We start from the raw sequence: 27,539 nt of genomic DNA, 5'->3' as shown, positions 1-27,539 counted from the left end.
TCGCATCTAGCTCAGCATTTGGGGTTGCGTTTGTGTGGTTTTTTTATAAGCTCCAAATAATTGTACCTTTAGCATAGTAATATCTAAGTTACAATTTAAAATTCATCCAAAGCTTACACGAGTGACGAGAGAGAGAAGCTTTAGATGAACGAGAGAACACAGAGAGAGAGAGAGAGAGAGAAAGAGAGAGAAGCTTTAAACGAACGAGAGAAAACACACACACACACACTTCATTCATTTTACCTTTGTTGGTTGCGTCGGGTGGCAGAAGGGTATTTCTACAAAAAATATTACAAATAAATTGCTCAGTCTTTACGTCACCTCGAGCTTCCTACATCCTGCAATTTCATCTCACAAACCTCGGCCCTTCATTCACAACAAGTTCCTGCAGGCAAGTCCCTGAGCATTCAACATGACAGAAACTTGCGGTTTGTGTGTGCATGTAAGATGTTACTCATGTTTGTGACATGAAATGAAATGACGTACTCATTTAGTGTGTGTGTGTAACGTGGGTGCGTGCACGCACACACACACATTTTTTTTTGGTAAAACACGCGCGCACACACACACACACACACACACCATGTGTGTGTGTGTGTGTGTGTGAGAGAGAGAGAGAGAGAGAGAGAGAGAGAGAGAGAGAGAGAGAGAGAGTTGATGAAAACATTCAATTTTGTAAGGTGGGAATATGGCTTTGGTTTCTCTCATTTGCTTGTTCTTTGCACTAGGCAATATGATAGTCCTATAATTTGTGGCATTAAATGACAAGTGCGTGGTACCCATTTCAAATGTATATGTTTGTGTGCGTTCTCTTCATCAATCTACTATAGGACAAAATTGGCCAGTGTGATAGATTGATGTACATGAGTGTGTTGTCTAGCTAGGACAAACGTACTAAACATTAATACTACAAATTGAATGAAAACTGGAAAGATTAGATAGGTACATGAGTGATGGAGAGCTAAACTCTAGGGGTAGATAAATCTACATGCTGCACCCACTGTTAAAGTGTGGGAGTAGATTATCATGCATGGGTGGGTAAAAGAGAGAGAGCTAGAGAGAGGGTAGAAAAAAAGAGTGTATTATATCTCAAAGAAGCCAATGTGGCCTATGAGACCAAATCAGTATTGTAGGAAATTGAGATGCTAGGTGCACATACAAGGAAATTTGGTGCCATCAGCCAGCCACATTATACAAGCGACTCTCTTAGGTTAATAACCAAACACTTTTGAATTCTGGAATCAGTGAAAAGATCAACTTGTATAGCTGATATGCCCAATTCGGTCTCTCATTGCAAATCATAACTACCAAGAGAGAGCTTTGATCCCAAGCATATAAAGAAACCTCAACAACCATACTAGTAAGAAACACTTCACCAAAAGACAAACTCAAAAAGTCGATGATGTGAGTGAAAGAGTTGCAGAAGGTCTATTGTTGAGCAATTCGGATGGGCCGTTTTGTAGAAGCAAGGTGAAAATATAGTAGAAGTGTTGATGGTGATAGCTCAAGATGAGTGATCAATACGTACACAAGGTTCCTGTTTACTTGATTGAGAGAGGTGTGCAATAGACAAAGAGAGAGAGAAGCGAGAATGATATTTTGTGTGAGGTTCTGTGAGAGTGAGAGAGAGAGAAAGAAAGAAAGCTAACACCAGATGGGGTCCCAAACCCCCCTCCAAGGGCCACCCACTCTATTGCTAGAGTGGTATTTGCTTGAGATTGCACAACTGTTGATACAATGGATCTAGATGCTAAGATGTTGATGGGATGATATTGTGCATGAAGGTTCTGTGAGTGTGAGAGAGAAATAGAGAAGGCTAACACCAAATGGGGTCCCAAACCCCTCTACAAGGGCCCCCCACTCTATTGCTAGAGTGATATTTGCTTAAGATTGTACAATTGCTGATACAATCGATGTAGATGCTGAGATGATGATGGGATCATGCATTGAATGTGGGAGACTTGATGGTAGGGAGAGGCTAAGGCTGAAATCTGAAAATGCTAAGGCAACTCGCTTGGATCTGCAAGTGATGACGAGGCTATGGGCTGAAAACTGAAATCGCTGATGCTAATGAGGGCTGAAACTGAAAGGTTGATCTGATGCTGCCAAAAACGTTGAAGGACGGACTACTTGATGGCCGAAATACTAATGCTGGGGAGGCTGATGGATCTAGCGAATGTAGTAGGCTGATGGTGCCAAAAAACGATAAGAGGGTTCAAAAACGCCAGGATACTGATAGAGATGGAAAATGCCGGATGGCTCTGCATGTCGCCCGAGGGTACTGGCAACTGACTTGATAATTGGAATGGTGACCCAAGGGGTCATCTTTATAGTGCATGGAGTCTAGGTCAAGGAGTGCAAGGGAGCCACATTGATGCCCTACGACTTCATTAAATGATGGTCACTTATTAATGTTAAAACTTACTTATAATGGGTGCTTCACATGGTGATAAACTACTTAGGCTTATTCTAATGCTAAAGTCCTATAATGTGACCACTCTCCAATGCCTACACCTAGCAAACATCGGCAGTGATCGTGTGCAATCAGGGGGTATGCAATTGACTAAAGTGCGTGGACACGCATGTCCTGTGAGCAGGCTCAGATTATTGCTAGAACACTTCCTAAGCTGTCCTAAAATGTGACGGATTTTACGGTTAGGGTTTTTGCGTCGAGGTCATAAATGCATCTAATCAATTCGTCCATTTGGCCAGTCACAAATTCACTTGTCCTAGAAAGGTGGTCCATTCCAATCTCTATGTCAAAGCCAAAATTTTATGAGTTCCTCTATTTGGTATTTGCATCTGTGTGTGACATTAGGAACATCTGAGTGACCTTCAGGTTTTGGTCTAACCTTTGCGTTTTGCAGGTTCCGGCTGAGGGGCCTAAAGCCTAGAAGAGGGAGGAATAGAAGAAATTCCAACTGAAGAAGTCCCTTCGAGTGGCCTAACTTATAAAATGGGTTAGGATTAAAAATCCTAACTTTTAATCCTAACCCCCAACAACTTATAAAGTTTCATCGGGGAGCCTAGATTATTCAAGAACACACACAAACAAAAATTACGTAAAAGGCTGATGATGTGGCAGCTATACAGACGCCCGTGATTTGCGTTGATAGGATGACGTGGTGCTGTTGTTAGACTTGACGCTTTTATGATTAGCTTTTGAGTTTGGGCCTAAAGGCCCGTAAATATGTAACACAGGCACTCTTTCTGGCATTCTATTGTGAGGAGAAGCAGAAGAGAGCTCCCGAAAGTTGTACCTTTGCAACGTAAGAATAAACAAATACTGAAAGGGGCGCTAGTCTTTGGGGCCAGTGCCGACTTGGGATAGAACTCTGCCACTCCACGTGTTTTGTGTGGATTCTCTCTCTCTCTCTCTCTCCAAATTTTTTTGAAGTACTTAAAGTGTGGCTAAGTGTGTAGATTGCAGTCATCTTTGTGTTTCTGTTCGGTCCGTCGTTGGAAGTGATTACAGTTGTATAAGAGCACAGTCTGCTTCCTTGCCCTTTGCAAACCAAAGCACGATCCTATCAACATGGATGGAGCATGGGAGATCACATTGTAGAAGGTGGGAACTTGTAACGAAAGGGCACCATGTGCCAATGGAAAAGAAAAGATTGAACAACTTTAAGCACTTCAAATAACAACTGAACTGAAATAGATGCACGACACACGAGACGCGGAGTTCCACCTCAAGAGAGCACTAGTCCCAAACCCTGACGCCCCTTTCGGTATTTCTTTATATTGCTTCAACTCAATATAAGCTGGTACTCCATCTCTGCACCTCCACATGGAGACGTGCCAGAGAATGAGCCCTTGGCACATATTTGAAGGCCCTAGGCCCATGAAAAGAAGTTTACATGAAAAGCTTCGAACACAAAAGCTTTTGGTCCAAAACCTGGCGTTGAAAAGTTGACAATGCAAATTACGAAAATCTATACACCTGCCACGTCAGCAATCAGCAACGCAAATCGCGGATCTGCCACGCCACCATGTCAACCACGTCATCAGTTGCTATGTAAGTCTTCTGTGTTTATTTTATTAGTCTTGGGCACTTGGGCCTGCATTGGACGAGGTCCCATAAGTCGGTGGGAACATTAAAATTTAGGCCATTCGGCAAGACTTTGTAAGTTGGCAAAACTTCTTTTGTTGCTTCTGCTTCTTCTCTAAGGCTTTAGGCCCCTCGCCCGGGATTTGCAAGTTGGCTCAGGTCTTCAATGGCTTGACACATGAGCAGTTTGTGACAGAACCCACTCAATCCTTCCACATAAACACATAAAAGCAACCCAAAGAGACACACACCGAGTATGTGGTACGACAATTGGTGCAACTGGTGGAGCAACAAGAGAAGAATCCAACCGATGATCGAATTGACTTGGAGGCTTTGCACACCTATTTGGGTTCTTTGAATCCTCCCGTTGCTCCTGTTGTACCGCAACCACCCCCTCAGATCCATGTTTCACTCCCTCCAAATCCTCTTGTGGCCTCCTCACGTTAGAGTTCGGGGGATGTCTCTCAATTTCTAGGGGGGCATTTGGCCTTGGGATAACGTTCTCGTACCATAGCGAAATTTTCACCTTCATTACCTCTAGCCACCCCAGTCGCATAACACCGATCAGCCCTCTAAGTGCGGTGCCCTTCTTTTTATAAGCAAAGAGATTGGATAAATGAAAAGCCAAAGGTCAGATACCTTTAGGGACGTAGGGGTTGCTTAAGGGGTCTAGGGGGGTTCTACTAAAGTTGCTCATGTACCCATAAAGTTAGATGATTGTTAGTTACTTAACATTGAACTAAGGCAGTGATAATAGTTTGTTTACTCGGCATTGGACTTAGGAAGAGGATGATCTTTCCTTGGGATTAGCTGAAAGAGAAGGTTTTTGATGACAATCGCAAGTCACTTTTCCACCCTAAGAGCATGAAAAAAGTAGCAATAATATCATTGAAGAAGCATCAAGTGGGATAGAGAGGGTAGTAAAGGAAGATGCCTGTAAAATCTCAAATATTGGAGAGCAAAAGATTGAAGTGAAAGAAGGTGATAGATGATAGAGTCACACTGCCTTATGTCGTAAATGGTATTTTCTTAGGTCACGGCATGAGAAGTGTAGCTCATGGAATCACAAATACAGATTCTCCAACCAGTGACTCATCAGTGCTACATCCTATTTTGATGGCCCTAATGGTTGCTTTCTCCAATGCCTTTATCTGCTCGATAGCTTATCTTTGTTCTCTTCTTGTACAACTTCATATGAGGATAATGTACTTCAATTTCAAGGGTTAAATGTTCATTCATTTCATGTAGTAGATGTGTCATTTTTCAATGGTTCAATCTTTTATTAGAAAAAAGTTGGTCCCATTCATTGTTTTGCTGCTGGGTTTTGCATAAGGTGGTTGCTTGCTGTGTGTTGCAGGAGCCTAAGCTTCAGAACCAGGGAACTGAACATTCTGAGTGTAAGGACGATTAGAATGAATGAACAAAACAAATGTAATGCATATTACCTGGCTTTTTGCTCTCCCTTCGCTAGTCTCAGATTATCTTAAAATCCTGTGGCATTTATTGTACAAGGGATATTGTCTTCTTAATTCTCTACTGAATTACATTGTTAAGCTTCTTTTTTCAAGTTCCAGACCATCTTACATGGGCAGTTGTATAAGTTCAGAAACATTCACCCCTTGTGGAAGAAGTTCTGAGAATTCTGACAATGTCTTTCCTTCCAAACAACCCTCTTCACAGCCCATGCCATACCCTTCATCTAGAGTAGACAAGCCACTTCCAAATCCCATCATTCCAAACCATTCAGAAACATCAAGGCAAGGAGAGGTGCTTCGACGTCGAATGGAAGATGTCAAGACTAGGTACAATCTGGGCCGGGAATTGGGTCGTGGCCAATTCGGTATAACCTACCGTTGCATTGACAAAGTTACAGGTGAGGAGATTACTAAGAAGGTGGATCTTCATAGCTTTTACTATAAGTAAAACATAGCATGCCTGCTAGAATCATTTGGGTGCCTTCTCTATTTTCTTGCTTGTATATGATTCAGGTCTATCTGCTTTAATCGCAGGGGAGGTCCTTGCATGCAAGTCCATATTAAAGGCTAAGCTAACAACAAAGGAGGACAAAGAGGATATACGCAGAGAAGTAGAGATTATGTATCATCTAACAGGTCACGACAATATTGTGGAGCTGAAGGGTGCGTATGAAGATGAACAATCAGTGCACTTGGTAATGGAGCTTTGTGACGGAGGGGAGCTTTTTGATCGCATTATTGCAAAAGGGAAGTATAGTGAGCGAGAGGCTGCTGCTTTATTTCGCACAATCATGGGTGTTGTTCAGACATGCCATTCTCTAGGTGTAATCCATAGAGATCTAAAACCAGAGAACTTCTTGTTTTTGGATAAAACTGAGGATTCTCCACTTAAAACAATAGACTTTGGCCTATCCTTGTTTATTAATCAAGGTGAGTCTTTTCTTATGATTTTACAAGTTTCAAAAGACACATTTTGTTTATTTGTGTGTGTGTGTGTGTGTGTGTTAGAGAGAGAGAGAGAGAGAGAGAGAGAGAGAGAGAGAGAGAGAGAGAGAGAGAGAGAGAGAGAGAGAGAGAAGAGAGAGAGAGAGAGAGAGAGAGAGAGAGAGAGAGAGAGAGAGAGAGAGAGAGAAAATGAAATGAAATGTTATATTAACGTCTTCAAAAGGCCAGAATGACCTATGAGACCAGAAAGTTACAATGTGGTGGATCTGATACAAAGTCAGAGTAATGAAAATGACAAAATAAAATAAAATGACAGAATAAAATGCTATGGAATCCGAAACAGCTAGGTGGGATAGGTAAATCACAGATCACAAAAGATCCAGCATCGCTCGTTGGCGGATCTCATCAATCTCCTCCATGGTCAATAGCCTGACCGGGCCTCGTGCATGTCGGGCCGAAGTGTTTCGAATCCTCTGATGCAGCCTCCGTCGATGTTGTGTAGTTCTCCGCAGTCGTGGGCGTTTGGATCTCCCTAGCTCGGTCACTTCGTCGATCAGTGTGCCTCTGGTATGAGGCAACAAGCTCTCCTGTGGTGGTAGCTCCTCCGGGTGTCCAGTGTGCTCTAAAGAAGTCTGTGATCCGTCTCTGAGACTAGCTGGCCTCTCCCCTCATCATGCTCTCTCTCTGTGTCTGCGTAGCTCGAGCAAAAACAAACCCAAGCATCTCTGATCCTCGTACCGCATGACTCTGGAGAGTGGTCGGAAGCCCTCTCTCAGGAAGCGGCCGCGTATCTCGTAGTAGACGGGGCAATGGCATGTGTAGTGCAACTCTGTCTCAGGCTCTAGGTCACACAGGGGGCATGTCTTGGCCTCTGCTGGTACTCTGTTGTATCTCCCAGTCTCGATCCGCAACTGGTGTGAAGATGTGTGTATCTGGCCAATGGCACACGTATCCCATGAGACAAGTGAGTGTCCATGTATCTGGGTCTCCTCACAAAACCGTCCTCCGTGAGCTAGAGAAGATGCTCTCTGTAGAAAGCCATCTTCGTGCCCGGCTCCCGGTAAACTGGATGTAACAGTGTGTGAAACAAAGATGGAAGAAATGGTGAGGATCCATCCTCATCTGCACTCTGGATGTCGAGAGAGTATGGCTCGAATCTTCTGTTGTAGTCTCCGTCGATGCTGTGTAGCTCCTCTCCTCAGTCGCGGTCGTCTGTATCTCTGTAGCTCCAATGCTCGGTCGATGAGAGTGCCAGTAGTGGTCGAATGAGTGTGGGACGAGCTCTGCAGTGGTGGCTGCTCCTCTGGCTGTCCCATATCTAGTGAAAAGAAATCTGTAATGTGTCTCTGGGACTGCCTCTCTCTAGCTCTCCCCAGTAAAGTGTCTCTATACCTGTGTAACTCAAGTAGATATAGTCCAAGACATCTCTGATCCTCATAACTCATGACCCTAGATAGAGGACCAAAACCCTCTCTGAATAAGCAGTGGAAACGCCCCCGTATCTCATAGAACACTGTGCAATGACATATGTAGTGCAACTCTGTCTCTGGCTCTCTCTGGCATAATCGGCATATCCTGCTGTCTGCTGGTATCCCTCTGAATCTACCGGTCTCAATCTCGAGCTGATGTGAGGATGTGCGTATCTGACCAATGGCACAACGCAAACCATGAGACATATGTGTGTCCATGTAGCTGGGTCGAATCACAAACCCATCTCCTGTGAGGTGGAGAAGATGCTCTCTATAGAAAGCCATCTTCGTGCTCAACTCCTGAGGCGGCTCTATCCATGTCCTCTTGGTGTCGAGCTGGATCAGGTCCTGACGAATGAGTCTAGTGATCTCCACCCGTGTAAGAGACAGCGAGGGTGCCTGAAGAGAATACTGGAAAGGGGGCAACCTGTCCATGGTGAAGCCATGCGTCTGAAACCATGAAGTCATCTGTGCATACCAGCATGAAGTGTCCCCCTGTAGAGCTAACTGTCTGGAAGACTCAAGGGCCAATCTAGCATATCTGTCTCTAGTAGTATCGCATAGGCTGTGCACAAAGGACACTGATCTGGTAAGCGCCTCAATCTCCATGGGGGGGGCAGCTAGCTCTGCTCGAATGATCGCGTGAGGTACGGAGGCCTTGGCTCTAATCAATCGGGAGATCATAGATACCAAGGGCCTCTCCATACGTCTCCAACCATCCTGGCCTACAGAAGGTCCCCATACCTGTACCCCATACATCATAGCTGAGGCTACTAAAGTATCAAAGAGCCATAACTTTGTCCGAGGTTCCTGGAACTGAACCTGCGAACACATCCTCTCCAAGCCTCCCAAGGCCGCATAAGCTCTGGTCAGTCTAGTCTTTGCTGCTCTCCCCAAAGAAAACCTCGGCCCAGTGAAGACTATCCCAAGGTAAGTGTATGCATCTATATACTCCACAATCTCTTGACCATACGTGAAGGTCGGTGCCGATCTCCTGATCCACTGCGGTGTGGTGTTAAACACCATGACCTTGGTTTTACCAAGGTTTACAGACAATCCACTATCCTCTGCAAAACTGTGTAATGCATCCAACTGTCGCTGCATACCCTCTGGTGAGTCAGAGATCAAGACAATATCATCAGCATATAACAACAATGGGATCCACGTCCCTGCCAGCTGGGCACCTCTATCACCCTCTCTGTCAATGTAATCAGACACCTCATCAACATACATACCAAATAGAGTAGGAGACAATGGGCAACCCTGTTTCACCCCGATAGTGGAGTGAACTAAGTCAGATATCCCCTCTGGGGTGCGTACATGTCCCATCACTGATCTGTATAAAGCCATAATCCCCCAAATCAACACTGTGGGCACCCCCATCTCCTGCAGTCTGCGCATCAGTCGAGCTCTCGGTACCATGTCAAATGCTTTGCGGAAATCCACAAAGCTACAATAAATCCGTCTCCCATGTGACCTGCCCTCCTCAATGATAGCTCTGAGTGTCAGAATATGGTCAAGAGTGGAGAAACCCCTCCTGAAACCTGCCTGTCCCTTTGCCCGTACACCCTCACCCTCTGCCCAGTTACTCAACTGCTGCTCAATAATGGATGCATACAATCGTGCCAGTGTGTGTCCAACCATAATAGTGCGGTAATTTCCAGGCTCTGTAGGATCACCTGCCTTGAATATAGGCACAATAGTAGACAACCTCCAAGTCTCAGGTAATCCCTCACACATGGCACGATTGAACAACACTGCAAGAACCTCCATCAGCATATCCCTAGCATGTATAAAGTGCTCCGCTACTAGACCGTCATGATCGTAAGCCCTCCTGGTCCTCATCCTGTCAATGGCTCTCTTTACCATCTCAGTGGTAAAGAAGGTGCTCGTAGGTGGACATGGCTCTGTAGGATCTGGAAGGGGATCCTGCCCAGGAACCGTATATAACGATGTCGCATACTGGCCCCACACATCAGGAGAAGTAATCACTGGGGAAGGGGAGTGCTCATGGAAGAGTCGCCATGCCTCGCCTGAGTCTCTACTCAAGAACAACTGATACAAGTCTCGCTCCATCTGGGCCAGGTAAGCTCGTTTCTTCTTTCGCACAAGGCGCCGGAAAGCAATCCGCGACTGTCTGTAGGTGATGACTCCTAAATGAAGATCCCTCTGAAGCTGGGCTCTCATCTCTCTGCACTCCTCATCATACCAACTATTCTGGGGCATGCTCCCAGAATGTCGCCTCCGATCCGGTTGAGTGTGTGGGTATGCCTCTGATGCTGCATCATGTAGTGTCTCAGTCAATAAAGTAGTGCACTCCTCTACTGAGAGGCCTGGAGCAACTGTGCATAGACGATCCCAGATCGCCTCTGTATAAACCGAGTCAGTCTCTGGTGTAAATGTATAACGGGTGTGTGACTTGCCTCCTGATTTCTGGGCTGTACTAAACTGAAAAGATACGGACAGTGTCAAGAGAGCATGATCCACTGCTACGCCCACTGGTCTGGCTCCCACCATGAAATCCTGAATACAAGGAATAAAGCTCGGCTGTGTCATAACATAGTCCACTGTACTGGCCCCATGTCTGTGTGGAAAGCATGTGAAGCCTGCTGCTCCAGGAAACCGCTGTAAGCCATTAAGTATGGCTAGCCCATGTGTAGTCGTCATCTCCGTGAGGTATCTCCCATACTCAGTCTGCTCTCTGTCATGTGAGCATCTGTCAAACCCCAGCTCACCCACATCCAACTCTCTAAGCATCTCATCTGAGGTGTCGTAGAAGACTGTCTGACAGTTGCCCGTTCGAGCATTGAAGTCTCCTAGGAGGATGATATCACCATCCCTAGAAAACTCCCATATATCATCATCTAGAATTGAGAAAGGCGACTGCCCTCTGGATACAGCATATACTGACGTACTGGGGGGGAAAGTAACATATAGCAATATATAGAAATCGACCTGTGTCAGCTCTCAGCCTCACCCACATGTATCTAGCCTGATCATCTCTCCGTACAATATGTAGTAGTGGCTGTAGCTCCTCCCTAAACAACACCGCTACTCCTCCTGAACCTCTACTCCCATGCTCAGATCTCGTGACTGTTCTGTGGGCTGTCTCCCATTTGTATCCCACCACATGTGGCATCAGTTGGCCAGGGGCCTGGTGAGTCTCTGAAAAGAAAACAATGTCCTTGTCTCTGAAACTGTCCTCAAAGGCACCAACATCCAACCTCATAGACCCATTACAATTCCAAGTCGCCATCCTCAATGTGGTCCCATAGGTCTCGCACCGTCATGTAGAGCGCCGCTCTACAATCACCACCCGACCATCTCTGTAAAAGGCCATCTTCCCCTTCTCCCTTGCCGCTTGAATCTCGGGCATTACTTCTCTCATATGCGCAAGTTGTGAGAGAGTGAGGTCATCGCCTAAGAAAATACCTGTCTTCTTGAGAGTAGGTCTCTTCCTCAAGAATTCCTTCTTCTCTTCCAATGAAGGGAAGCGTAGTATGAGAGCTCTTTCCTTTGAAGATTCTCCGGGGCCCTCACTCTTCTTGCCCACTCTCCATGCCTTTGTGTGTGAAGGCTTCTCCACCCCCATCATTGATGTGAGGCTTGTGACCTCTTTTTCCACATTGTTTATGTCCTTGAGGCCGGTTACCCTCACATGTAGAGCCCGCACCCTCCTTCTTTGTTCCTCTTCGAGGGTCATGTTGATAAGAGTGGGTGTACAAGGAGCTTCCTTACCTTTCCCTTTCTTGGCAACCTCAATCCATTTTTCGGCCTCCTCTACTTTCTTTTGCGTTTCGGATATGACCGCGGCCCATGACTTCTTCTCCTCATTGATGTTGTCAATTTCTTCCCTCAAAGAGGGCTGAAATTCCCCCTCTTCAAGCCCATTTTTTGACCGTGTTTCCAACACTTCTTTGTGGAGGTCCAAAATGCTATTCTCCAACGTGGCGATCTTGTTGAGAAGATGATCCTTCTCGTCCTTCCACCTCTTCTCCTTTTCTTCATTTTCTCGGAGGAAAACGGTCTTCGCGTTCCTCCAATCTTCCATCTCTTTTCTCCATGCTTTCATTTCCAATTCAATGATGGAAATTCGTTTGGAGTGAAGCATATATTTGAGTTTGCTTGTTGCCATAGGTGAGGTTGGGGATGACATGAGAGAGAGAGAGAGAGAGAGAGAGAGAGAGAGAGAGAGGATTGATGTTTCTAAAGTGCAGAAAATGCAGCAAACCCTAAAACGCAGATCTGTCCAACAACCCCAAAAAAAAAAAAAAAAAAAAAAAACAGTCGCGAACCCTAAAATACAGGTCGCGAGCCCTAAAAACAGGTCGCGAACCCTAAAATACAGCAGCAAACCCTAAACAAAAGCATGGTAAAGAGAGAGAGAGATGGCGTGATGAGAGAGAGAGAGAGAGAGAGAGAGAGAGAGAGAGAGAGAGAGAGAGAGAGAGAGAGATGGCGTGATGAGAGAGAGAGAGAGAGAGAGAGAGAGAGAGAGAGAGAGAGAGAGAGAGAGAGAGAGAGAGAGATGAAATGGAATGTTATATTAAACATTATCAAAAGGCCAAAATGACCTATGAGACCAAACTGATACAATCTTGGTGGATCTAATACAATGTCTGGGTACAAAAATAAAATGAAGTAAAGTGAAAAATTAAAATCTTAACTGCTAGATGTGAACTAAGCAGCTAGCTGGAACTGTGTAGGATATGAGTATGGGGGGGGCTAATACAACACAATGTGGGTGTGTGCATGTGGGACTATAATGGGTGAGAGCTGATACAAAGGCTGATACAAGATGAGCAGGATGTACAATCCTCAAAAGAGCTAAATCATAGGAGATCCACCATCGGTGGCTGGCGGATCTCATCAATCTCCTCCATGGTCAATAGTTTGACGAGGCGTCGTGCATGTCGGCTGAATCCTTTGTTGCAGCCTTTGTCGATGCTGTGTAGTCCTCCGTAATCGTGTGCGTCTAGATCTCCCTAGCTCGGTCGCTCGATCGGTCAACGTGCCTCTTGTGTGAGGAGAATGTGAACTCTGCTGTGGTAGCTGCATTGGTTCTTATACCCCATGACTCTAGAGAGTGGTCCAAAGCCCTCTCCGAACAGGCAGTGAAAGCGGCCTCGTATCTCATAGTAAACTGGGCAGTGGCATGTGTAGTGCAACTCTGTCTCAGGCTCCATGTGACATAGGGGACATGTCCTGGCCTCTGCTTATACTCCGCTGTATCTACTAGTCTTGATCCGAAGCTGGTGTGAAGATGTGCGTATCTGGCCAATAGCACATTGTATCCCATGAGATATGTCACAGACTTGGACACTCCAAGTCAAGAATCTACCACGATAGCACCAAATAACCACTTCAAAACAGTTCACAGTTCACAATTTATTCGACATTGGCCCGGCGGAGTTTCGTGCCTAGAGATATTGGTCCCAAAGACTGGCTCCCATTTTGGGATTTCTTTTTGTATTAATCTGAGTTCAAAGTACAAGAGTGCGCGCAGGCGCTCACACTCAGACTCTATGTCCAGATGCTCTGAGTTGTGAGAGGCCTGCTCACATATTTAAAGGTACAAGGGATACCAAAAGCAGAGCCCCAAAAGCTTCAAAAGCTGAAAAATTAAAAGCTTATGCTTTTTTTTTCTCAAGTTCTCTCTCTCTTGCCCTAAAAATAAAGCAAAAGAGTTCTCCTTCTCTCTCTTTCAATTTGCGTAGCCTAAAAAGCAAACCAAAAAGCAAATTGTCACATGCTTTCAATTCCGCAAAATCCGCCGCTTTTTGCGGGCTGCCATGTCAGCAGGTGTACGGAAACTGCCACGTCAGCAGGTCTGATTTTCTGCAGCCAGCCAATTAGGGTTTCTGGAAGAATTTAGGGTTTTTGGTAGAATTAGGGTTTCTGTTTCCCTGCATTTAGGTTTAAGGTTTTAGGGCAGCCACATCATCACTTTGTGACATACCCCCCACTTGAAAGCATTGTAATCGCCCTCGATTACGCCTGCAAAACAAACAGAGGCCGTAAACCGTCTTAGCAGACACTGGCTGTTAGTACCTACGTACTAGGAACACACATTTAGCACATGTACCAATCGACAGTCACATCACACGACATCACTTGACATCACATGACATTCAACATTCATTCGGATCTTAGACCATGATTTATCGGCAATGTAGCTAGCAATCACATCTAGATCCAGTCGGGACCTCATCGATGCCCGATTGACTAACCCCTATTGCAACCATGTCTATTCGAGATCAAGTAGACCAAAATGCTGCAATCATTTCGTCTATCAGTTCCTGCACTTAAGAACAAGTCAAGAACAAATCAGTTTCATATTGAGGAATTCCAATTCATAAAGTCATCCAGCAGAATACTGTCAGCTCTCAGTATCCGTGAAGCTCAAAGAGAGATCAGTGACTCTAGTATTCAAAAATCAAGGCATCTGTTGACAAAGGAGCGGAGTAACTCCCCTCTTGTGCATCCCACTGCACCAGATCTGCGGCCAAGCTAAATTTTGGATTCCATTTGGAATAGACTATGCTAAATCAAAAGCTTCAAGGTAAAGGTTCACAATCTGAGGAGTATTTGCTAGGTCCTCCTCCTCCATCCACTTTGCATCCAATGCAGGATAGTTTTTGAATTTAACCAAGAACCGCCTTCGGACTTTACCTTTATTCTTTGTGTCCTTATGTGCCAAAATCTGTTCAGGAACAAGGATCTCCTCATTTTCTTCCACTTCAGGTTGCTCATCAGGCTCCCCATCATCAGTCACATCACCTTTAAAAGGTTTTAAGAGACTCACATGGAATGCATTGTGAATCCTCCAAGTGTCAAGCAGTTTCAGTCGGAAGGAGACATCATTGAGAAAGGTCCGTAGTATCTCATACTAAGATTTGGAAAAAGCCTCTCCTTTCCCTTCTTCTTTCTCAGGCGTGCCTTCTCAAAACGTAAGAGCACCCAATCATCCTCCTTCAATTTCAAATCGCAACGATGGCTATCCGCTGCCTTCTTTTGTCGTTCTTGAGATTTCTGCAAAGCCTCGCGGACTTTGGCAAAAGCCGTATCTAAGTCGCACATGTATTCATCCGCTTCAAAAATCTTATCTTTCGTGCTTAGGAAGGGTGGAACCTTTGCAGCACCTTCAACAATCTCAAATGGCGCCTTCCCTGTCGAAGAGTGTATCGTGTTATTGTAAGCAAATTCGACCAAAGGTAGATACTTTTCCCATTGAGTCTTCTGATCCGAGATATAAGACTTCAATAAATCCAAAACCACTGAATTGGCAATCTCAGATTGCCCGTTAGTCTGCTAGTGCCAAAGATGACGAGAACTGCAACCTCGAAAATCTGGGGTCCTTGTCGGAGACAATTGTCTCAGGCATGCCATGTAATGTGGAAATCTGGGCCACAAGCAGTCTTACTAAGTGATTTGGCTTGACTGTTTTCTTCACTGGAATGAAATGAGCCTGTTTGCTAAATCTGTCAATAACAGTCTAGATACCCTCATGACCACTCTGTGTTCTCGGGAGATCAAAAATGAAATCCATTTCAATACTTTCCTAGGGGCGGGTGGATATGGGCAAAGGCTGTAACAATCCCTATGCTTTATGCCGTCAAACTTGACCTTCTGGCATACCAAGCAACTGCACACAAACTCTTCCACATCCTTCTTGAGTCTCGACCAAAAGAAGTATCTCTCTACCCCTTTCATGGTGGTAGCAATGCCGCGATGACCCGTAAAAGGTGGACAGTGGCATTCAGTCATAACCTTTCCCTCAACGGCTGTGTAACGCACAACATGGTTTTCCTCATCAAGTAGCCATCCTGAATAGAATATCCCGCTACTGTCTCCCCATCCTGTACCGTGTGAAAACGTCTGCAAAATCTGTATCCGTGGCATATTGGTCGACCATATCCTCGAAGCTTCTATTATGTACCGCGGAAATAGCTAGAACCAGCGGCTTCCGAGACAAAGCATCTGCCACCACATTCTTCTGTCCCTGAACATGGACAATCTGGAAGTGAAACTGTGACAAGATGTTCGCCCACTGCATCTGCTTTCCGATAGCTGCTTCTGTGACAAGAAGTAGCGTAAACTCTGATGGTCTATAAAGATAGTAAAATCCGCTTCGAGTAGGTAATGCCGCCACTGAGTAAGAGCATGGATAACCGCCAAAAGATCTTTCTCATAAAATCTGTGCTGTCAATTCCGGCCTTGAGAACAATTGGCTCTCGTAAGCAATGACATGGCCTTCTTGTATTAAGACCACCCTCGTTGTATATTCGATCAATCACCAAGAATCGATCTTGGCTTTCGAGTCGAGGTCCACAGATCCCCCACAAGAAGATTCGATAGATCCCGAAGAACCGATCTTGGCTCTCGAGCCTTGGTCCAAAGAACCCTCACAGGAAATATTATGTGTTCGCATGATTGATACGTACGCATGGTTCGAGTGTTTCATTCATAAAGGTTTCCTGTATTTTAGCCACATCGTTATGTGATCCCTTTTCCTAGGCATGACATATTGTATGTTGAGCACGTTGCTATCATGGATGAGCACGAATGTATGCGGATTGTTCATGAAAAGCTGTATGTCAGGAAGTCACATTCCATGTCTCTTCCTTGGCATGACACAGTTTCCGAAAGAGCACATGATTGTATGAGCACCAAGCATGGGTATTTCCATTGTGATTTTCCACAGTTGATTGATTTCTACATTGCATACACAGTCTTTAGAGAAGACAAGATTTTTTTCTTTCGCTTTACATGGAATGGGTATGTTCATGGTTTTGTGTTGGAGATGGTTTCAGGAATTTTCAGCCATGGAGATTCTTGAAGACGAAAGAAGCAGGACTCTAGACAAAGTTGACGTAAGAAAGGAGATTCAAACGACTTTGAGTCGCTTTTGGCGCGGCCCAAAGAAGCAAGCATTGCAGACCTTTATGAAGTTCAAGTACCGCACGACCCACACATCAGAGTGGGCCGGCGAAAAGTTCCTTCCAGGATTCCGGATGCTGTTGGCGATCTCCCTCGACGCCATACAGTTCGGTACCAGTACCTCACTTTGAAAAGAAGGGGATGTCACGTGACACATCCCAACCCTATGTGTCCGTGGACAAGCTACACCACAGCAGGGTTCAGTCAATTCAATCAAGTTTAGATTAGCAGTGATCTCGCACTTTTGTGAGTCCATTCGTAGACCGTGCATGCCCAGTCACTTAGCATAGATGCATATCCTCCGGTTGCACACAACATGATCATCGGAATTCCCATCAGAATCCATTAGTATCAGTTAGGGGAATTTTCCAGTGCATTTAGCCTATTTTCCTATTTATTGGTTATTTTCACTTATTATTTTTAAGTGACTTTCCAACAAAAGTAGGTAGGGCAATTTTGCTAAGTTAATATATAAGCAAACCCAAGTTAGCACTTTCTGGCAGAAGAGGCAGCAGGAGCTTCCCGCTCAACAGGCAACTTCTCAGCAGTACCCCCCCTCAGCACCCTAGCATCTTCAAGAATCAGCATCGCCATCCTCCCACTTCCTTGGCGTTTCCCCAGATCCAACATCGCCCTCCATGTCCTCCATTGCCTGGCGTTTTTAACCATCAGCAGCAGACCAGCCCATAGCGGTTCTGACATCAGCAAACCACTAACGCTAGCAGCGTTTTTGCAGCCCTTCAGTTTGTGGAAACTCAGCGTTTTCATCATCAGTTTCAGCCATTGGAAACGCAGCAGATCCTGAGCGTTTTCAGCCGGCAACAGTCCCATCAAAAGCCTGTAGCAACCAGCGTTTTTCAGCTTTCAACATCAGCCGATAAATCGCAGCCAAAAGGGTACAGATCCTTAGCGTTTTGTCCTCAGCATGACCCCCCGACAACTCGATCATTTTCAGCCATGAAACAGCAAGAAAACAATCATTTTCAGCCACGAAGACAACCCCGAATTCAGTCATAGAAGATCACAGATTCAGCCTAAGCCGTCGTCATCACCGTCGTCGTCATCGGCATAGTCCCATTGCATCAGTCCATTGCATATGCATTGTACACCTTTGTGCAATCAAAGTAGACCACTCTCGCCGATGAGAGTGGGGCCTTCGGAGGAGGGTTTTACAACCTCTCGGGCGTCGTATCTCTTCTCTCTCCTTCTCTCAGTCTCATTCACTTGCACGCACAATATCCACTCACTTTGTTTGTGATCATAGCACTCTCCATAAGACGGAAAGCTCTCTCTTTCCCTAAGAACTAAAAGGAACCTTGAGCAATAAAGATCACTAATCTTGAGAAAATACAACATTCATTCCGCTGCACCTTACAAATGGCTATGTCCCTGCCGGGTGCCGCTAGAACAGCCTTTGCAAGTGGTCCCATCCGATCGAGAGTGATCTCGAGCTGCACCGCCAATTCCGGTGAAATGAAGTTGGCCTTGGCTCCTCCATCAAAGAAGATTTGGGCTTCTTGGTCCTTCACTTTGCCCCAAGCTAGGCAAAGTTCTGTACTCTCGTCCATCGTGCTCGGATCGGTACCCACGCAATCTGGAACTAGTCCTGTCTTCATCTTGTCTTTTCTTACACGTTCCTCCGCTGCTCTCGAACTCTCAGGCATTTCGTCGTCCTTGTCGTTCTGTTCTTTTTGTGACTTTTTAGGGCACTTCGCGGAGATATGTCCAGATTCCCCGCATCCAAAGCACTTCCCCTCCCTGATGAAGCGAGCTCGCTCCTGAGGAGTAAGCTTGGGTCGTGCATCTTTCTTTTCTGAGTTGCTCTTTCTCTTTCTACTTTCATTTGTCGAACTCTGTTCAGCTCTTTGTGTCATGATCTCATCAGTGGGGTAGGTCAGACTACCAGAGTGAATGGCAAAACCCCGTTTTGCATGACTCATCAACTCCTGAATAGAAGCTGACTTCTGTTCCAAGCAGTGATCTCGGATCTCTGTAGGTAGACCCAAGGTAAACCTTTCATCTGCTCCTTGAACGAGATCTTCTTAAATGAAGAGGCGTGTAGAAAAGAGCTCTAGAATCTCTCGCAATAAGCATCCACTGTATCTTTCTTGGTCATCCGAAGATGGTTCCAAGCAGTTCGTATATCCCGTTCATACTCTTGAGTCAACTAAGAAGAAATAAAAAGCCTCTTGAATTTCAGCCATTTAACTGGCGCAGTCTTGCTTAAAAGAAGCGTGGACCACCAAGTTCGAGCATTCCCCTTAAAGTAAGAGGCAGCTCTCTGAATCTTGGAGTGCTTTGAGTAACGTCCTCCCGCGAAAGCAATGTCAAACTGCTGTACAAAAGACAAAGCCTTAGGGTCGGCTTTGTAAAAATTCTTCTTCTTTGCATAAAAGTTGCTCTCATTAGAGTCCGAACTGTCTATAGACGAATCCTCTGTAGAACTGTCACTCACTGGGTGAGATTTAGACTTCTTTGTTGTTTTCTTGCCCTTTCCGAAGCGTTGCTGCTTGCTTCGTTTTTTACCTTTTCTGTCTTCTTTGCTCGAATCAGATAAGCTAGTAGAATTGTTAGAAGAAGAAGAAGAAGAAGAAGAAGAAGAACTGGATACTCCTTCGAATCGAACACGCTTCTTCTGTTTTCTTGCTTTTTCAAAGGTAGACTGACGACCCAAATAACTCGAGAAGTTAGCATCTTTCTTTTGTTTTTGCCGTGCTTTTCAGCTTTGTCTTGCACGTCAAAAAGCTGAGCAATCAGTGCATCAACCACCTCTTCTAATTCCTTCTCTGTATATTTCTTGTGAGCAAAAGGTTTCTTGAGAGCGGGTTTTGGGGGTGGTGTTATGGTTTTTTGCCACTCCGTATGCACCTCCTCCAAAGAGGTCTCGCTCATATATTTTGCCATTTTCGGGTCCTTGGCAAAATTAAGCATCATCTTTGTTGCATCGTCGATCAATTGTCGGCGCTCCATCTCTCGACGCTCCGCCTGAGTAGGCCAAGGCGGGTCATACTCCTCGCGTCAATCTTGGTTGTGATCCCTTCCCGCATCTCCAGATGTAGAGGGAGTCGACTGATCCTTGCCTTAAGCCATAGGTGCCACGAAAATTTTTTTTGGGATCGGATTTCCCGTAGAAGAGAAATTGGCCGTGCTCTGATACCATTGTCATAGACTTGGACACTCCAAGTCAAGAATCTACCACGATAGCACCAAATAACCACTTCAAAACAGTTCACAGTTCACAGTTCACAATTTATTCGACATTGGCCCGGTGGAGTTCCGTGCCTAGAGATATTGGCCCCAAAGACTGACACCCTTTTCGGTATTTCTTTTTGTATCAATTTGAGTTCAAAGTACAAGAGTGCGGGCAGGCGCTCACACTCAGACTCTGCGTCCAGATGCTTTGAGTTGTGAGAGGTCTTCTCACATATTTAAAGGTACAAGGGATGCCAAAAGCAGAGCCCCAAAAGCTTCAAAGGCTGAAAAATTAAAAGCTTATGCTTTTTTTTTTCTCAAGTTCTCTCTCTCTTGCCAGGGAAGTTCCCACATGCGGTGTATGAAGCAGACAGATCTGGTGAGCGCCTCAATCACTAGTGGGGGGGCAGCTAGCTCTGCTCGGATAATGGCACGTGGTACTGAAGCCTTGGCTCTAATGAGCCGTGAGATCATAGAGACTAGTGGCTTCTCCATGTCCCCACATCCATCAGTGCGACCAGTCCTCCCATGATGGTCCAATGAAGGTCCCCAAATCTCAGCTCCATAGAGCAATGCAAAAGCCACCAAGGTGTCAAAGAGCTAGACCTTCGTCCGAGGCTCCTGAAACTGAACATGTGAACACATCCTCTCCAATCTACCCAATGCTGCATGGGCTATAGTCAATCTAGTCTTTGCTGCTCTTCTCAATGAAAATGCTGGTCCACTAAAAACCACTCCTAGGTAGGTGTAAGCATCTGTATACTCCACTGTCTCCTGGCCGTTTGCGAATGCGGGTGTTGACCTCCTGATCCACTGTTGCATCCCCTCGGAGCATCCCCTCGGAGAGTCGGAGATCAACACAATATCATCAACATATAACAATAGTGGAATCCCTGTTCCTGCCAGTTGTGCACCTCTATCACCATCTCTCTCAATGTAGTCAGAAACCTTATCCACATACATACCAAACTGAGTAGGAGAGAGCGGGCAACCTTGCTTCACCCCAATAGTGGAATGAACCGCTGTAGATAGGCCCTCTGAGGTGCGTACATGCCCCACTACTGACTTGTATAGTGTCATGACCCCCCAAATGAGCTCTATGGGTACTCCCATCTCCTGTAATCTACGCATCAATCTAGCTCTGGGTACTATGTCAAATGCTTTGCAAAAGTCCACAAAGCTGCAATAGATCCGTCTCCCATGCGATCTGTCCTCCTCAATGATGGCTCTGAGTGTCAAGATATGGTAAAGAGTAGAAAAACCTCTCCTAAATCTTGCCTGCCCTGCTACGCGTATCCCCTCCTTCTCTGCCCATCTACTTTGTTGCTGCTCAAGAATGGATGCGTACAACCGTGCCAATGTGTGTCCGATCATGATAGTGCGATAATTCCCAGGCTCCATAGGGTCTCCTGACTTGAAGATAGGTACAATCATAGATAGGCTCCAAGTATCAATCAAGCCCTCACACATGGCACGGTTAAACATAACTGCTAGGAGCTCTGCTAGTAGATCTCTGGCATACATGAAGTGCTCAGCTACTAAGCCATCATGATCGTATGCTCTCGTAGTCCTCATCCTGTCAATGGCCTTCCTCACCATCTAAGCGGTGAAAAAAGCACATGTGTGGGGGCATGGATCGGGGAGATCAGGAAGGGGCGGCCGTCCAGGAACCGTGTACAGAGATGACGCGTACTGGCCCCAGGCCTCTGTAGAGGTAATGGCAGGGGGGGGGGAGTGCTCATGAAAGAGCCGCCATGCCTCACGTGAGTAGAATCAAGAATAGCTGGTATAGATCCTGCTCTAGGCGAGCCAAAAATGTCCTCTTCTTCCGCCACACTAGGCGTCGGGACTCAGAAGTCAATCTGTGAGACTGTCTGTGAGTGATGTCCCCCAAAAGAACCTCCCTCTGAAGTCTAGCTCTGGTCTCGCGGCATTCCTCATCATGCCGGCTGTTCTGGGGCATGCTCCCAGAACGGCGTCTCTGCTCAGGCTGTGTGTGGATATGCCTCTGCTGCTGCATCATGGAACGTCTGTGTCAGTATAGTAGTAAGCTCCTCCAAAGGTCTCCCTGGCTCTTCTGTACTCAAGGGTCTGTAGATCCCATCTATGTATACAGAGTCCGTCTCCCGCGTGAAGGTGTAGCGAGTAGGAGCTGCTGCCTGTGGCCTGTGTGCTACACTAAACTCGAAAGAGATGGTCAGCGACACAAGAGCATGGTCCACTGCCACACCAACAGGTCTGGGTCCAACTGTGAGGTCTTGGATACTAGAGATGAGACTCGGCTGGGCCATGACATAATCCACTGTGCTAGCTCCATGTCTATGTGGAAAGCATGTAAAACCCGCCGCAGCGGGAAATCTCTGTAGGCCATTCAAGATGACCAATCCATGTGCAATCCCCATGTCTATCAAGTGTCGTCCATACTCAGTATGCTTCCCATCCTGTGATAGTCTAGATAGGCCCGTCTCTACAACATCCAGCTCTCTCAGCATCTCCTCTAAAGTATCATAAAAAACTGTCTGATGATGAGCAGTCCTAGCATTGAAATCCCCTAGAATGATGATGTCACCATCTCTAGAGAACTCCCAGATGTCATCATCCAAAATAGAGAAGGGGGACTGTCCTCTGGGTGGTGCATACACTGACGTACTCTGGGGAAAGTAGCAAATAGCAATGTAAAGATATCTGCCTGTCTCTGCTCTCAATCTCACCCACATGTACCTAGCTTGCTCATCCGTGCGAGCTATATGTATCAATGGCTGCAACTCCTCTCTGAATAACACTGCCACTCCACCTGAGCCCCGCCCTCTGTGCTTTGATCGTGTCTCCTGTCTACATGCGGTCTCCCATCTGTATCCACTAATGTGAGGCATAGATTGCCCAGGGGGCCTGATGTGTCTCAGAGTAGAAGATGATATCTCTCCCACTAAAACTTTCCTCAAAAGCACCTACATCTAGACGCATAAATCCATTACAATTCCAGGTAGCAACTTTGAGTGTGGTCCCATAGGTCTCACACCGTCATGTGGAGCGTAGGTCTCACACCGTCATGTGGAGCGTGGCTCCAATATCACCACTCTTCCATCTCGGTAAAAAGCAATCTTACCTTTTTCCCTTGCCGCTCTAATCTCTGGCATTACCTCCTGCATATGAGCTATCTGTAAGAGGGTAAGGTCATCCCCGAGAGAGAGAGAGAGAGAGAGAGAGAGAGAGAGAGAGAGAGAGAGAGAGAGAGAGAGAGAGAGAGAGAGAGAGAGAGAGAGAGAGAGAGAGAGAGAGAGATATGATGATGATGATGTTGTATTTACGTCCTCGGGGGGCCAAAATGACCCATGGGACCACAAAAAAATCTACAAGAGGCTCCCCTCATGTGTGTAGAGGGGGTAGTGGGCTAGTAGCTTTCTTGTGTGTTAGTGTTGTGTGATGATCCAATACTTTGGCAAAGTAGATGCCTAAAGCTACTGGGGAGGGGTGTGTCCGATAGAGAAGCTCCTCAAAGGTGACATCTCCTTGCAATAGTAGTGGGAAATCAGCACGGATGTGTGCGTATGCTGGGGACTCGATGGTGACATGGGCCTTGCTTTCCACTTTGTTTAAATTGCATTGTGTGCATGTCCTTCTATTTTCCTTAATATTCAGCCACCCTCCCGTTTCAATCTTGAGCATGTGTGATCTCGTCCGCATCAAAGTAATGGCCTGTCTTGCCCGGTGGGACATAGGTGTCCTGATATGCATATGGGTGTCCCCAGTCTTGTAGGTCTCCCAATATCGTGTATTGATGTGTTTGCCGTAGTATTCAAATTTGGACCTGTGTACTGTTGTACTCCATCTAGTGCATGTTCAGTGCCTTCCTCTATGTGCATGTCCACATGGTCTCCCACATTCCATCTAGAGAACCATTTCCGTATGTCTTCTACGAGACTGGATGTGAGAAATTTACTCTTGTAATTCTTTTGCGGTTTACATCTTGCTTGCCATGCCATGTGGGGTAGACGGCTCTCCGGCATCATGTTAACTTTCATGAGGTATCTGTGTACCCTCTGTAAGGCTTGCAGAGAGAAGAGAGAGAGAGAGAGAGAGAGAGAGAGAGAGAGAGAGAGAGAGAGAGAGAGAGAGAGAGAGAGAGAGAGAGAGAGAGATGAAATGAAATGTTATATTAACGTCTTCAAAAGGCCAGAATGACCTATGAGACCAAACTGATACAAAAGTGGTGAATCTGTTACAATGTTTGGGTACCTTAGTACTAAAGTACTAAGTGTGAAAGTGTGAAAATAGATGTGAAAAACTAAATACAAAGTATTAAATAAACTTCTTAGGAGTATTCTGGGTGTCTGGCTAGAATGCTTCTAATCCTTTGTTGTCGTCTCCTCCGGTGAAGTGTGCTTCTGCATCTCGGTCGTGGTCGTCTCGATTTCCTAAGCTCAATCGCCCTGTCAATGAGGGTGCCTTTGGTATGAATGTGGGTACTCCTTTGTGCTGGCTGCTGGCCTCTTGCTTCTCCTTCCACTCCTGCTTCTCTCAATCCGAAGAAATCTGTGATCTTCCTCTGAAGCTGTAGTGCTCTTTGTCTTCTCATTAGATTATCCCTGTGCCGATGTAGTTCCAGTAGGTACAAGCCTAAGCATCTTTGATCTTGGTATTGCATGACTCTATCTAGAGGTCCAAAGCCTTCTTTAAATAGGCAATGGAAACGCCCACGTATCTCATAGTATACGGTGCAATGGCATATGTAGTGTAATTCTGTCTCCGGCTCCATTCCACATAACTTGCAAATTCTGCTCTCAGGTGGGATTCCCCTAAATCTGCCAAATTCAATTTCCAGCAGTTGGTGTGAGGATGTACAAATCTGACCAATAGCACATCTCAAACCATGAGACAGGTGGGTATCCATGTAGCTCGGGCGAATCAAAAATCCATCTTCAGATAGCTGTAGGAAGTTTCTTTGTAGTCGGCCATCCTCGTGCCCAATTCTTGTGTAGGGTCTACCCATGTCCTCTTAGTATCCAATTGTATAAGATCCTGATGGATGATTTTATTAATCTCCGTTCGTGTAATTGCCAGTGATGGAGCCTCAAGAGAGTATTGGAAGGGGGGTAATCTTTCCATACTGAACCCGTGTCTCTGAAACCACGAGGACAGTTGCGCATACCAACATGATGTATCCCCTTTCATTGCTAATTGTCGAGAGGATTCGAGGGCCAGTCTAGTATATCGGCAATTATTTGTATCCCACAAACCATGTATAAAGGACACTGATCTGGTAAGAGCTTCAATTTCTATCGGAGGGGCAGCTAGTTCCGCTCGGGTAATCGCGTGTGGTACGGAGGCCTTGGCTCTAATCATTCGGGAAATCATAGATACCAAAGGTCTCTCCATTGACTTCCAATTATCCTGATCCACAGATGGTCCCCAAATCTGGACCCCATAAAGCATAGCCGAAGCCACCACAGTATCAAAGAGCCAAAGTGTTGCTCATGGTTCCTGAAACTGCACTTGTGAACACATCCTCTCCAACCCTCCCAAGGCCGCAGAGGCTCTGGACAATCTAGCATCCGCTGCTTTCTTAAGAGTAAACTTCGGTCCTGTAAATACCACACCAAGGTATGTGTATGCATCTGTGTACTCTACTGTATCCTGGCCATATGCAAATATAGGTGCCGATCTCCTAACCCATTGCGGTGTGGTGTTAAACACCATAACTTTTGTTTTACCCAAGTTTACCGACAGTCCACTGTCCTCCGCGAATTTATGTAATGCATCTAGCTGCCTCTACATTCCATCTGGTGATTTTGCTATCAATACAATATCATCTGCATACAACAACAAAGGGATCCATGACCCTGCAAGTTGAGCACCTCTGTCACCCTCTCTATCAATGTAATCTGATACCTCATCTATGTACATACCAAATAAAGTAGGGGACAGTGGGCATCCCTGCTTTACTCCAACGGTGGAATGAACAATGTCGGAATCCCCTTCTGGAGTACGTACATAACCAGTTGCTGACCCGTATAAGGCCATGATCCCCCAAATAATCTCTTTGGGGACCCCTAACTCTTGCATCCTGCGCATCAATCTGGCCCTTGGTACTGTATCAAAAGCTTTCCGAAAATCCACAAAGCAACAATACATCCTTCTCCCGCTTGCTCTTCCTTCCTGAATAATGGCTCTGAGCGTAAGAATATGATCTAAAGTGGAATAACCCCTCCTGAATCCAGCTTGTCCCATTGCCCTTATGCCCTCGTTCTCTGCCCATCTACTCAATTTTTGTTCAAGAATGGATGCGTACAGTCGGGTCAATGTGTGACCTACCATAATGGTACGGTAGTTCCCGGTTATCATAGGATCCCTTGATTTGAAAATAGGTACGATAGTAGATAATTTCCAAGATTCAGGTAATCCTTCACACATGACCCGATTAAACAGACGAGCAAGGACTTCTGAAAGTAGATCCCTAGCATGGATCAGATGTTCTGCTACTAAACCATCATGATCATATGCTCTTCTTGTCTTCATCTTATCAATGGATTTTTTCACCATTTCCGTAGTAAAGAAAGTACTAGTAGCAGGGCATGGCTCTAGCGGATCTGGTAATGGAGGCTGTCCAGATACCATATATAATGATGTTACATATTGACCCCAAATCTCAGGAGAAGTAATCGTCGGAGGCGGTGAGTGCTCGTGAAATAAACGTCAGGCCTCATGTGAGTCCTGACTCATGAAGAGTTGATATAAATCCTTCTCCAGTTTGGCTAAGAATGCCCTTTTCTTGCGACGTACTATACGCCGAAGAGCAATCCGAGATTGCTTATATGTGATGATCCCAAGTGTAAGCTCTTTCTGGACGTGGGTTCTCGTCTCTCTGCATTCCTCGTCATACCAACTGTTTTGAGGCATGTTCCTAGATCCTCTCTTCTGATCAAGTTGAGTATGTGGGTATGCCTCTTGTGCTGCTCCATGTAGTATCTCTGTTAACTGAGAAGTAATCTCCTCTACAGTATATACTGGCTCGGCTTCCCACATCCTATTATAGATCTTTTCGATATATACTGAATCAGTCTCTGGCGTGAAAGTATATCTTGTGTGTGTCTTCTTCCTTTGTGCTTGAGAGGCATTGTATTGGAAGGAGATTGATAGGGTCAAGAGAGCATGATCCACTGCAATCCCAACCGGTCTGGGTCCCACCTTAAAGTCTTCGATACTAGAAATAAAGCTTGGTGAAGTCATGACATAATCCATTGTACTGGCCCCATGCCTGTGCGGGAAGCATGTGAATCCCCCAGATAAAGGGAAATTCTCTAGACCATTAAGTATGGCCAAACCATGTATAGTTGCCATCTCCATGAGATGTCTCCCATATTCAGTGTGTTCTTTATCCTTTGAGTTTCTAGTAAGCCCCCGCTATGATAAAATCCACTTCTCTGAGCATTTCCTCAGAAGTATCATAGAATACTGCTTGAGAGTTGG

General features: G+C 45.7%; 1 protein-coding gene across 4 annotated transcripts in view; it reads left to right on the top strand.

The window, feature by feature from the left end:
* Nucleotides 1-294: 294 nt before the first annotated feature.
* The window catches only part of LOC147464889 (calcium-dependent protein kinase 1-like), a 68,694-nt gene continuing 41,449 nt past the window's right edge, over nt 295-27,539 (top strand). For 2 of the 4 annotated variants that reach the window (XM_086516992.1, XM_086516986.1), the window contains exons 1-3: nt 317-391; nt 5,409-5,924; nt 6,061-6,456. In XM_086516992.1, coding sequence (XP_086373118.1) covers nt 5,468-5,924; nt 6,061-6,456 — 853 coding nt within the window. In that variant the 5' untranslated portion in view covers nt 317-391; nt 5,409-5,467. Of the gene's footprint in view, nt 443-5,408; nt 5,925-6,060; nt 6,457-27,539 lie in introns of all 4 variants that reach the window. The other 2 variants (XM_086516997.1, XM_086516989.1) reach the window with 2 other exon arrangements.

The sequence above is a fragment of the Adiantum capillus-veneris genome, chromosome 1, assembly GCF_014529385.1.
Source record: "Adiantum capillus-veneris isolate H3 chromosome 1, ASM1452938v2, whole genome shotgun sequence".
NCBI lineage: Eukaryota > Viridiplantae > Streptophyta > Polypodiopsida > Polypodiales > Pteridaceae > Adiantum > Adiantum capillus-veneris.
The sequence above is the reverse complement of the archived record's forward strand: the minus strand, read 5'-3'. Positions and strand labels throughout refer to the sequence as shown.